Source organism: Hermetia illucens, chromosome 6, assembly GCF_905115235.1.
Source record: "Hermetia illucens chromosome 6, iHerIll2.2.curated.20191125, whole genome shotgun sequence".
NCBI classification, from domain to species: Eukaryota; Metazoa; Arthropoda; class Insecta; order Diptera; family Stratiomyidae; genus Hermetia; species Hermetia illucens.
In genome coordinates, this window is record NC_051854.1 from 16,851,230 (window position 1) to 16,864,874 (window position 13,645).

Sequence of the window (13,645 nt, forward strand, 5' to 3'; positions counted from 1 at the left end):
ATTTGTGTATGGATGTGTGTGTGTGTGCGAAGCTGCAGCTTATAAGCACTTAGACCGTGGTGGCCCATTGTACTCGACACCTCCATCTCACTGATCTGATGCTACCCGTCGCAACTGGAGAACATCAGCACTGAAGATCTGATGCCTGATTCGTCTATAGGCGGAGCATTAACATAGGAAATATTCCGTGGATTCCGCTTCCTCATTACAGCAGGGACACGTATCATCTTGAATAATTCCTATTCTGAACATATATCCAGATAGTGAATTATGGCTTGTCAAGTCCTCCTGCTTTTCGACAGGATACGCGGTACGCATGTTCGTTTTTGACAGGAAAAGTTTGGTGTACCTAGAAGCATTTAGGCTCTGCCACCTGTCGTTGTGAGAAACTTGTTCCCAATTTTTGGAGGCAGCCTTAGCCAATTGTACTGGTACTCCAATTGCTGGTTCCGGTCCTGACATAGAGGAAATTGGGAGATTGAACCCTCTTCTGCTAAAGCATCCGAGATATCATTTCCCTCTAAGCAACAGTGACCAGGTACCCAGAGTAACGGTTTCTGCATTCCGAAACGATTTTCGAGGTAATGAAAGGACTACTCAACGCCCTCAATGAACCCTGGCTATCACTGCAGATTACCATGCGCCTGCCCTTCAACCGCTCGTCAATCACCCAGTTTGCCGCCCTTAGGATCGCATATACTTCGGCTTGAAAAACCGTTGCATATTATCCCAAAGGAAAAGCGCACTTCTCGTTTCTATTCGAGAGGTAGACTCCGGCTTCAGAACCCTGTTCTGTTTTTGAGGCCTCGGCTTAGAAGACTTCCGTATATCCCGCCACGAATTCCTCTCTCTATGTTTCATATCATATCTTCTACCAAACAGATGTATGGGGACCGGAGAATCGGAAGGCATTGTAAGAACCCACATACGTTCTTTCCCCATAGATCTAATAGAATTAGTCTCTCAGCAGCTTTCATTTCAGTGCTTTGAATAAATATTAGGTTGGGGAAAAAGAAATGTCGTATTTGTGATCGAAATTTGACGCTTTATTTAACATACTTAGAATTATCCGATTTAAGTCAAATATGCGCCGTTTTGTTCGCAAACTTGTTGCCATTTAGAAGACAACTTCATTATCCCCCCCCCCCCCCCCCTCCTTATTTGCAAAAAACTCAGACAGCCAGTTTTTGCAAGCCTCTTTTGAGGCCAACTTAGTAGCACCAAGAGCGTTTTGCATGGACCGGAAGAGATGCTCGAACACAACACCATTTCTATTGAGCAATTCTGGCCGCTTCTGGTCAATTGCCTGCTTCAAACGATCGAGTTGCTCACAGTAGAGGACCGAATTGACGGTCTGGCCATAGTTGAGCAGTTCGTAGTGGATGATTCCCTTCCAATCCCACCAAACACACAGCAAAACCTTCCTGGGCGTCAATCCGGGCTTGGCGATGGTTTGGGCCGGTTCGCCGCGTTTCGACTACGATCTTTTTCGCTTGAGGTTGTCGTTCGTGATCCACACAAAAATGGGTCGAATTCGTTCCGTTTCAGCAGTGCATCGCAGGCCTTGATTTAGCCCAAAAAATTTTTTGTGTCAACTCTTGTGGCACCCAAGCATCCAGCTTTTTTTGGAATCCAATCTTCTGCAAATAGTTCCAAACGATTTTATACCCAGTTCCTGGCCAATCGAACGAATGCTCACATGCCGGTCTACTTGGATGATTTCGACGATTTTATCGGTTTTTTCGACGATTGGCCTACCAGTACGGGGTGTAACTTCGACATCCACTACACCAGGAAGAAATCGGTCGAACCAACGCTATGCTATGCCCATAAACTTCAACTTTCGGCCGCCTTCGTTGCATTTTTACCTCACAGGTAGTAAAAAGGTAAAATATGACGAATTTCTTGCTTGGTGGACTCCATCTTTGACGCGCTATAACTTGAGACTAAAACGTACGATCACAACAAAGTCAAAGAGACACTTGTAGCACAGGTTGTCTTCAAATCGCCGTATCGATGCGATAAGTAAAACACAAGATATGTTTAAGTGTCGCCATTTATTGACAAAATGCGGCATTCCCTTTCCCCCAACCCTATATATCCAGGGGCTGCAAATTGAGTAATGCAATTAGAGTTGCACCGGACGGGGTGCACCGATAATACTCAGACACCCAGTTCTTTGCAGTGCGGCTAGTTTACTGTGAAAAGCTTTTGTCTCACCTTAATCCACCACACTACGGATGCCTAAGCGAACATCGGCCTAATGGTAGTAACGTATATCCACATTACCACATGAGGCCTAAGCCCCATGTCGAGGCAAGGGTCCTTCTGCACAGCTCATAAGCTGTGAGAGTTCGTTTCAACTTTTCCTCTACATGTTTGTTCCAAAGAAGCTTTTTATCTAGAGTGGCTCCCAGATATTTCACTTCTTCGGGGAGTTGAACGGTTGTGCCCTTCATCTCTGAGAGGCAAAGTTCATCCAGTTTTCTCCTTTTTGTAAATAATACCATTGTGGCTTTATTTGGACCATGCCTGAGGCCAACTGTCTATCAGATCAACGGCACTTTGTATATTTCTCCACACCGTTCCAGGATCCCGAAACAGCAAGCACAGCCACATCATCAGCATAAGCTTCAGGATATATTGGCAAATTTTGCAGTTTGCGTAGTAGTGAGTCGATCAGCATACTCCACAAAAGTGGCAACAGCACACCTCCTTGGGAGCAGCCTTTCGTCGCTTCTGTTTTAGGTAGGGATCGACAGCCATTTCAGCACACAGCAATCTCTGCGTTAGTATAGAATGGATCCACTTAATTAAAGCATTATCAACAGCATGCGCTCTGGTAGCATTACAAAATTTTTGAAAAGGCTCACAATGAAATGCCCCTTCAATGTCCACGAACACCCCCATCGCGTACTCACCCTTCAGAGTTGCATCCTTCCGTTCCATTTTTGAAACCAAAGAATGAAGAGCAGCCTCACAGGACTTTCCGTGCTGGTAAGCATGTTGGTTTTCATTAAGTGGGTGCGACCTAAACGCCTTCCCATAAATGTAACGCTCAACCAGTCTCTTCAAACCTTTCAACAAGAATGAAGTCAAGCTTATCTGTCTGAAGTTGTTTAGATTAGAATAGTCATCTTTCCCAGGCTTCGGTATGAAGACTACATTAACCTTCTGCCAAGAGGTAGACACATAAGCCAAAGTAAAATTTGTTAGAAAAATATTTCTTAGCAATCACTCTAAGTGCTTCATACCTTCCTTTGGCATTGCTGGATAGATGCCATCTACGCCAGGTGCTTTGAAATGTTCAAAGGACAGTATGGCAGCTCTGTCTCTCTCTCTCTTTTCATAGATAACAATCGCTTTCGCAGTGTTCCAGTTTACCTTGCAGAACTTGTATGCTGAAGGGGTTGCAAGAATCGACAATTCTCCCCTTACCATTTCTCTCACCCGTTCTCCGGGATGGTGTACTTCCAGGAGGGTCTGTACTGACTCCAGTCTGGAGGTCGTGAAAGTACCATCGGGTTTTCTAAGAGACTCCAACTTGGCCAACTCATCCCTTTTGAGGACTCTAAACACCCTTGAAGTATTTCTTTCGCCTTTCAGTTCCTCACAGTACTCTCTAAAGAAGTCTCGTTTCGAACACCTAATGCGTTTCTTATATTCACGCTGCGATTTTCGGAAGTCTAACCAGTCTTCGTTCTTACCTGCTTTTGCAAGCACGGTTCATAGGTCGTCTGGTTGATTTCCTGAGCTTTTGCAGTTCCCATTTCCACCAAGGAATCTTTTTACCGGTTTGGCCTCGGGAAATAGGACAAGCCTCTTCAAAGCACTCTAAAAATGTGCGATTCAGAGTTTTCAATTGATCTTCTGTCAAAGGAGCCCTTAGTCGCCTAGGGAGCTCAACTTTGTCGCCAAGAAGTTCATCATACTTTGCCCAATCCGTTTTCCTAGGATTCCATCTTTGTATTACAGACTGTTCGTCTGTAATACTCAAACAAAATTCTAAGTAACGGTTATCTGACAGTAAGACTTCATCTAGCACTCGTCAGTCTCTAATCAACTCCAACAACTTTGAAGGGCAAATTGTTAGGTCGATTGCTTCACTTTTTCTTGGCCCCACGAACTTAGGGGCGCACCCTACGTTTGCGGTCATCAGACCAGCTGAAGTGATAAAATCAAAATTTCTCCTCTAGGATTGCGTTTGCTACTGCCCCAACAGATATGCTGAGCGTTCGCATCACAACCTATTAAAAGTTCAAGGCCCCTTGATTCTGCATACATTACCAGATCCCTTAATTCTTGCGTCGGCGGAGGCCACAAAGAATCATAGGGTAAGTAAGCAGAGGAAACTATGACGTTTCTCCTCTTACCATTAACCTGGTATTGTAAGTTGACCGCAACAAGGTCCTGCGAGCAGAATTGTATCAGCATGGTTGCCTCTAACAATTTTGACATCAGGACACAAGCTTTCGGTCTGATGGATCTTTCATCGTGGAAGATCCTAGCCCCCTTTACTGATCCAATGCCATAGATTCTATTAAATCGAACCCATGGCTCTTGAACCAGAAAAAAATAGGAACAGTCCTGCAGCTTTGTCAGCTTCGCTGCCAGCAGATAGGAGGAGGCTTTGGCATGCTTCAAGTTGACTAATTTTTATGTTTTTCGACATAAATTTAGTCTAATATGTCTGCGGTCCGCAACATACGCATCCGTGTGATGGGGTTTTCCGAACACTGTACTGTCAGAGACTCGATTCCCTCGTGTTTGATTTCTCTAAGAAAAGCAGCACCTGTAGGTATAGCAGTTCCCATGTCCTCTTTCATGAAAGGTCTCATCTCATCCCGTAGAACATTCGTCTGTTTTCGACTTAACACCTTGACTGGTTTGCGGTGTCCAGTTTACAAAAATTCGATCACTCGAACTGGCACCAAGTTGGTTCCTGTTACTCTGGCTTCCTTTTCTTCCGCGCAATGTAGGACACTAGTCGACTCATCTATGAATAGAGTGCTTTGAGTCCTAGATCCTAAATGTTGCGCAATCGCTATACATGAAAAACTCATTTGAAGTCGCGGCCTACTGAGCCCGAGCGCCCTGACAAAACTCGATACTATTTTAATGAGAAATTGTTGTTCAACTGTAACAGTTCCCAGTAGTTAATGGTATGTTTTTGTGAGGGTTGAATAGGAACACTCCAGAATAACATTAAGGTCTGTATGTGTACTAAGATGCAGACGAAACAAAGAGTATGACAATATTAATCAGATAGACCAGCGGCAACTATCACAACAGATATCATTATGTAAAATAATTTTATTGAAATAATATAGGTAATAATCAATCAAATAAATACACGTTGCACATACATAAAGTCGAAAACATAGAATCTTAACTTAGAGGAATCAAACACTGTTAATGAAACCCAGGGTCTTCAATACTACTAGCCACGCTGTTTCCTCGACTTAATCCTGTTTGATAGCCTGAATCATAGGAATTGAGGCGCCGACGTTTGGCTGGTTGTTTAGAATTATCATACCTGGCAAATTTGTCATGCTCCACATCTGTCATTGATGTGTCGTCACTACTGGCACTCCAGTAATCTGTTTTAAGTTTGGACCTTGCAGAACGTTGAGGTCCCTGGGCGGCATCATTACCCTTTAACTGATTCAACTCCATTAGGCGACGTGTTGCTGGTGGGACGACAATTACTGATTGAAGCTGTCGGGGTGGTGATTGAGAATTATCTCTCTCCGTAAATCGCGGATATTTCCTGATATTCTCCGATTCTCTGCTGATAAAGTGCCGTCTATATCGTTTTCGATGTCTTTTGGCATTAAATGTCGATCGTTGCCTGCTGCGATATCCATCCCTAGGTACATCCTCGAAGGAGTTGAATGCATTCCTGTGCCTGCTGGGCAAATCTACTCTTGGTATTTGTCGGAAAGGGTTGAAGATATTCCTATGCACTGGGCTCCATGTCTCTCTTGACTTTCTAGTTGCCATATTTTTCGATAATTGAATCTCTTATTGGACCAGACTCCAATATAATTTATTTCAAACGAAAAGAATTCGGCACTACTTCCTGGATAACAAAATATTTGCTGTGCACCACTAAACACATTTATAAACAATTCTACAAAAATTGACCCAAAATTAATTGACTTTAGGTTCCAAAATTGAGATATATGCATCCCAGAGACTTGGGTTTCAAATCTTGACTGAAACTGGATAAGCCTGGCTGAGCATTTATACTATATATTCTACCTATTCTAAAACGGCATCACCTGCTTCGGGAATTGAAGTGAAGGAATAGTGTGGAAACCAGTTCATGCCGTTAGAGTAGACTTGTTAATTTTATGAAAGGTAGATGATCTCATCAATTTAGGGCCTGATGATAGTCTACAATGTCAGGACTGTATTGGGTGCATTCAAACTTCTCTGCCAAAGTATTTTAATTCCCATTTTTTCGGAGCCATCAATGGTGGTTTGCTGCTGTCATTTTTTGATTGATTGATTAACTCTGACCTCCGATTTTGTTCTAATTGGTGTCAGTTGACATTCAAATCAATCGTTTAACTAAGCGTAGTCGTTTACGTCATGATAGATGAGCTACTATACTTCTAATTCCATCAAACAAGGAGCATTTCCTTCTCCGTCGTCCACAGATTAATATGCATTTTACCACACGTTACCATTCGTATCTTAATAAAATTGGCTAGAACATATACCAGTTGTCAAACAAAAAAAAGATTAGGAGATAAACTTAATTTTAAAATCAAGTAAACAGGAAAAATCTCGATGCAAGACATCAATGGGTTTGTTTCATATTTTAGGAGCTTAGGTTCCTTCATAATCATCCTTTGCTGGCAGCAGTTTTCACTTAAAACAAAGCCACAATGAAATCGGTTCACTGCCTCGGTGTCTGTCCATCTGTCTTTTTTTTATGAGGAGGTGGAAATCCTCAAACGACATTAGTCTGGACACCAGCGTCTGAGATTTTTACCCATTAAAACCATCCCCGACTCCCTCATGCCTCGTGGAACCATCATAAAGTATTACATCACGGGGAAGTCAGCTCACTATAGCTTTCTTAACTTTCTTCTCCCCGCGACGTGCATAACCGCGCTGTCCTCACCTCCTCTGTATTTTGCACAATGCCCTGAATATAAAAGAAAATCCAAAAACCGTTTCCCTTTACTTCACTAAAAATTATTTATTAAATGACAAATATGCATATTTCGCCGTCGCCTTCTTCAGTGCTTAGGTTTGAATGGGAATCAAAGTACTGAAGAAGGCGACAAGTAGTCGCCGAAATATGCATATTTACCATTTAATAAATAATTTTTAGTAAAGTAAAGGGAAACGTTTTATGGATTTTCTTTTATGTCAAAAACTTTACTCAAATGCTCTGAATGCTCTGCATAGATCTGATTATAGAATTGATCGCATCCCCTCCTGACGTGAGCATTCTTCGCATCAAATTTTTTGGTATCACCACCTCTCCTCCTGTCTCCTCTAGGATCTTCCTTTCTTCCACAAATCTGGGATAGTGGAAGAATACATGCTCTGGGGGCTCTGGGACTTTGTCGCAGTTTGAACAATCCGTTAAGGTATTTGGTTTAAACCTGTACAGGTACTGGCGATATCGCCGGTGCGCCATGAGAAAGTGGGTAAGATTATAATTAATCTTAGGGTGCCGTCTTTCTAACCATTCCTTGATGGCAGCGATGCGCCTGTGTGTCCATGTTCTTGCCATCTATTTACGTTTCGGCGGGCCATTTTTCAATTGAATATTTTAATTCTGGACCCCTTAGAAAACTCCGGCCCGACTGAAATCCCCACATTTTCACCACTCTCTTGTCAGGCCTGGGCATCATTCCCGAGATGGCGAACACTACATCATCTGAATCAGTCTGAAGGCAGGCTACAACCTTGTGGGTGTCCTTCTGAAGACTACACGGAGCTTATGACCGCTAACTGAGATCATACCTAAACTAAGACTCCATGGAACAAGAACGAGCTCACCACCCTAGCTATAAGCAACCTAGAAGAATCCCGTCGTCCTGCCATGGCCATACTTGCAGTGGATGGTTTATCATAAAACATAATGCACGTGTTGCTTATAACTTCGTGTCTAACATCACATCTCAAGTATTTGGTGATCGGCTTAGCGCATCAAAACATACTCTGCGTCAGTGCAGGGTTGACGAAGGTCAGGTCTTCGGTTGAGGCAGACCCTCCTTTCTGAAAGTGTTTACATCACCTTGGTTGGCGAAAACTATATCCAACCGTTCAAAAGCCTCCAATAGAGTGCGTCCCCTTGCATTTGCTTCTCTGCTGCCCCACTCAAGTGCCCAACCGTTGAAGTCACCAGCAATCACCTTTGAACTTCGTCCTCTTTCGTCCACACCGACATTGTTAAGCATTTCCTCGAATTCAGACTTGGTGGGGCGTAGAATACACAACGTATTTTTGCTCAGATGATTCATAGTGCATTGTACGGCTTGTCGACCGCACGTTCATAACGCCCCTCCACCAGCCAAATTTGTAGCACATATGCCACCGTGATGGTTTCTATAAGGTTCACTTATAATGACAATTTGCATCTCAGATTCGTAGGTGGTCTACTGAAAAAAATCCTGCAATGATTGAGATTTATTTGGACAAGCCTCATTTTCCCATTGCAGTCAGCACCTTCTTGAATTCCGGGCATTTACAGCTTTCAGCAATATATCGACTATCTCGTTCCTCTTCCGCATAAAATGTACTCCCTGGCAATATGGCCTTTCTCCCTACACTTTCCGCACCGATCGGATCGTTCAATTCCTTTGATGTCCAAACTTGGGGCATTTAAAACACCTCTTCGGTGAAATTTGTTCTCTCAAACGGCAGTCTGTCTGGTTTTTTTTTTTGTCGATGGAAGATGGAAGACTTCAAAATCTACTTGCACAACCCTCTGAGCTTCGAATCTCGGATAGTAAAATAAAATGTGTTCTGCGTCCCCCATAATATTCGGGCACTTTGTTTGTGTTCCAACTTTGATTTTCTGAACTTGCGCTTGGTAATAAGTACTACTTCCGTCTTATGTTCTGCGAGTAATAGACCAGGACCAACCAGGAATGTTTCATTCGCATAAGGCTCGGCTTCTTCGAGGAGGCGTGCAACAATCGTCGCTCCAATGTCGTTTGCGAAACCAATGCAGGCCCCACCAATAGGTAGGTCTAGCATCAGTACTCCATTATATGTACATAATAGTCCACAAGAGTGGGCCTAGGACAAACCCTTGTGGGACTCTGCATGTCGATCTATCGATTAAGAAGTCGGCAATGATACGCACCAGGTACTTCGGCCCGCCTAAGTTGATTAGTATTTTACTCCATCTTACGCAACTGAAGACACTCTTCACATTGAGAGTATGACCACCCCACAGCATTTATTCTCGTCAAGTGCGGCCTTAACTGTGTTAGCTACCAGGTTATTTGCATCAGTTTTAGACCTCTCCTTTCCAAAACCGAACCGATTCTCAGAGAGACTGCCTTCTTTTTCAGCAATTGGAAGTAATCTTTCATAGATTATTCGTCAAATAGTTTGCCAATATTATTTAGAAGGCATATGCGCCTGTAGGATGAAGCTTCACCCAAAGGTTTGTTTGGCTTGGGGATTGGTATTAGTTTCTGCATCTTCCATTATGCAGGAAATGCTCCTTCTTTAAGACATTTATTAAATGCTTCGGCAAACATATTTGGTGTTATTTTGAGAGCCTTGCGAACTTTGTTGAGAATACTATCCAAGTCAGGCGCCTTATTTCTAGCTATTTTCGTCGCAGCTTCTAGAACCTTCTCCTTACTTACGAAGGGAACTTCGGTCTATTCGTCAGTGGGAAGGTTAGCGGTACTCACATTTTATGGAAAAAGCAGGTTAGAGCAATAAATTAGGGAAGAGCGTTTGATTAGATTGTAGATGGATATTCCACCTATCTTTTACTTTCGTGAAACCACTCTCGAGGATCTTCTTGTTTCCTTCCACATGTACATATCACCGCTTTTCCACAACCTAAACTCTACTGCCTAGATCTTTGTACTACTCGCAGATAATGGCGACGTCGATTTTGTTCTTGGGAGAGCAGGTCCTGAGCCGCTTGGTAAGGATTCAAGTTTGGCTGTATGAACCTCATTTGCGTATAGTGTCGATCGCTTTCCTAAACGTCGGAGATGCGCTGCTGCCTGTGATGTGCGCACTGTCAATGTCACTTATTTGCTTGTACAACAGACAGTTGGGTCTTTCTCCGCAGTCTTTTGCAATGTGGCCTTTTTTTCGACATTTGTAGCACAGCTCGGGCCCATCGTGTATACTAGTACATTTTTTCGCATATGCCCAAATTCCAAACACCTGAGACATCTTTTTAGAATTATCTGCTCTCGCAGTCCGCAAACCACCCAACTAAGCCGGCTGTCTGTCACATGCAGAAAGAGCTGTATCGATTGGCACGAAATTTTGTGGGAAGACCGCAACTGTGAACGCCCACACATGAAGAGAGTTACAGAGTACAGGGGCTATAAAGTGATAATTTCTTTTTCGTCCCCTTTCTAATAAAAGTAATAATAATCGTTGGCGCAACAATACATATTGGATCAGGGCCTTGAAGTGTGTTAGAGCACTTCATTCAAGACCGTAACGGTACACTACAGGATTACAGTACCCTGTAGGAGGCAATGTGGTCAGCATTGCGCTCGCCCGAGATTATTACCCTGGTTTGACTCAGGGACTCATTAGAGCTGAGTCGACTGATATCCGACGTCAAATCACGATACAAATCTCACTGCCGCCAGTGAGATTCGAACCGCGACCGCGCACTGTCGTGCTCTAACCACTCAGCTATCCGGACACTACCCTTTCTAAGAAACTGCCAAATCGCAAAATCTGAGGCAGGAAACTTTTATGCTTAATTCCTTGTCCTCGGAATCGCAGCTAGACGATAAATTTAACTTTTGATCAATAGTGTCGTCATTCCATTCAATTAGGAACCTTTACATTGTGTATTGTGTCATTCGAAAAACTGATGATCTACCTGATCTGGAAGTTTCAAAAGTTCTATTTTCGATTAGGCGGAAGATCTGGGTTACAGGTAACTTCAATGACAGGGTAATGCCTGATAATTGCAGTGAAAGTGGGGCTCGCAGTTTTAAACATCGGATCCACGGCGAATCTCCGGCGCTCACCCTGCAAAGAAGCAATCCCGACGGAACCTTTGCGTCGAAATCAGTAGGGTAGTCAGTGAACGGGTAGCGATTTCTGGAAGACTTCTCGACGAGAAGTCATCAATACATCGCGTTTGAAGTAGTTGACGCTATCTCTTGGAGTGCACCAACCTGGTGCTCTCCTTGACCGTGGAATGTCGCGAAGGTGAACATCAGCGCATTCAGCCGTGGCAAACCTTCTATATATTGGTTGCCGGCGGTAATTGCCGACCTGTGGAGGGATTGTCATCATTTGGCACCCTATTTAAACAACCGGGAGGAGGTATGTACCACTATGACAAGGTACAGATCAGCTAAAAGGAGAGTTCGCAACTCGCTGTTGGTTGAAGTCAGTCAACGAGGTGAATGGATGGGATGGACCGAATTGTGTGGAAATTATATTCTACGGACTCTGTTCGGGCTGATGATAGAAGCGTATCACTATAAAAAATCTTGAGAAGGCAGGCTCTTCTATGAAAAATAAGAAGGCGTCAGGCTCCGACAGTATCTCCACAGAAGTATATTTATAAACTCGTATTTCGCCATTCGCCGGACCTACATACTGGTCAGTGTATTCAACGTTTTCCTGAAGGGAGGTGGTTCAGTTTAAGGGAAGTGAGATCCACGGGGGATACTATCATGATGGTCTTGGATGGTGTTCATCGAGGTAGGGCACCCATCATTGATCTCGACGAGTAACGCTTAATGTCAGAAATACCTTTAACTTCGAAAGATTACAGGCACATTCGAAAGTTAATTTCACGTGGTGGACTGCCCTTGTCCTAGACCAGAAGTGGATGAAGATCACGTCAGAGGTAGCATAAGGATCTCTCAAATGCATCTGAAGAATACCTGCTAATTGTCGACATGTCAGGAGACTCGCAACTTGTCTATTATGCAGATGATGTTGGGATACTTTTTTCTGGACGCACTGTGGAATAGACTCAAAACAGACTTGGCATATTGATGCGACGGGAAATTGGATGGGTACCTGTTCATACAGTCTTGCACTGGAAAGAATCGAAGTATTCATCTAGACTAAAAAATCCACATCCTGCGGACCATCCAGCGGGCAAGGCCGTATCTGAAATTTCGACCCTAAGTCGGCTAATGGCAAACATTGAGGTTCCTTCCTCTAGCAAGAAATGTATTCTTATCAGTCCACACAGTCCATTCTAGGCTATTGCGGGGAGGTTTAGGCTAACACCCTTGGACAAGAGCGAAGCTGGGGAACTTTACGAATGGCCTTTACCTGCCACGCTATCGCAGAACCGGCTGTAATGATCATCGTAGGAGTGATCGCAGTTGCACTCCTTGCTAAGGAACGCAAGTCATCGACAAGTGGAAGACTCAAGGGCGGTGATTGCTCGTGAAGAACAGTAACATACACTGAATAAGTGTCAACTCACTTGGGAAAACGAGTCAAGGAGCAGATGGACAGCGCGGCTCATAGGCAACTTAGGTCCGTGACAGATCCGAAGGCATATTGAGATTGATTGTTTTTGAGATTTTTCGTGTTACTAGCAGAAGATTAGGAAGGCAAGATTTTCAGTGTGCTCTGCATTGGACTGGTGAACGACATGAAGGCATCTTTTTTTCTTGTGGAAGGCAACTTTAGGTAGGTACAAGAAAGGAGGCTCTCTCAAGACAACAAAACGGAAAATAGGACACATATGGGAAAAGTGAAAAAAGGAAACATAAGAAAATACCTTGTACACAGAAAACGAAATATTTATTCAAATAATTTTTCCGGTCATGTTGTGTCACATTTATCATAGAACTACAAAAACTTATCCAGTCGTGCTGGTCACAATTATATAAATTGTAATTGTAACTTGGGGCTTATTGACTATTGAAGATGTCTAACATCTAGCAGCAGAGCATATTCAAACACAAACTTTTGATAGATCTACTAAGTCGCCTTTATACTTTGGTCTTCCAAACTCGTTGATTAATATCTACATCCTCTCAAAATTCTTTGCAACATACAATTGTCAGTACAATCACAATATCCTTTTCACTTCATTATAATTTACCTCTGGGTCTTCTAACCTTATTTGTCACCACTCATTGAAATGATCCATAACTCCATAATGCATTTCGAGAGACGTAGCCTTTTGACTCCATTCAAAGTCCCTGGATTACAATAATCCAATTCAAAGCACCGAAGTAAGTCAATTATAAAGTTAAAATCTTTTATAGTCAGAGGTATGATGAAAAATTGTGAGTAACTTTTTTCATGATTGGGAAGCTTCCAAAGTGCTGAGCACAATGACGAAAAATTCGCGATTTATAAAATCACATATGGCAATGGCAATATACCTGTATTTAGGTCTAGGTCAACTGTCTCACGCAGAGCGTTATGAAAAATTTGTTGGAAAGACTACGTAGAGAAATTACACTTCATA

The 13,645-nt window shown here is 43.0% G+C and overlaps 2 protein-coding genes across 2 annotated transcripts in view; one reads left to right on the top strand and one right to left on the bottom strand.

The window, feature by feature from the left end:
* LOC119660549 (transmembrane protein 26) overlaps positions 1 to 13,645 on the top strand; it is a 78,843-nt gene that overhangs the window by 50,680 nt on the left and 14,518 nt on the right. The gene's annotated exons all lie outside the window — the stretch shown is intronic.
* LOC119660550 lies at positions 5,337 to 6,219 on the bottom strand. The gene is made up of 2 exons (XM_038069190.1): positions 5,537 to 6,219; positions 5,337 to 5,480 (listed from the first exon to the last, which is right to left on the bottom strand). The coding sequence occupies exons 1-2, from the start codon at positions 6,001 to 6,003 to the stop codon at positions 5,441 to 5,443; spliced, it is 507 nt and encodes a 168-aa protein (XP_037925118.1). The 5' UTR covers positions 6,004 to 6,219; the 3' UTR covers positions 5,337 to 5,440.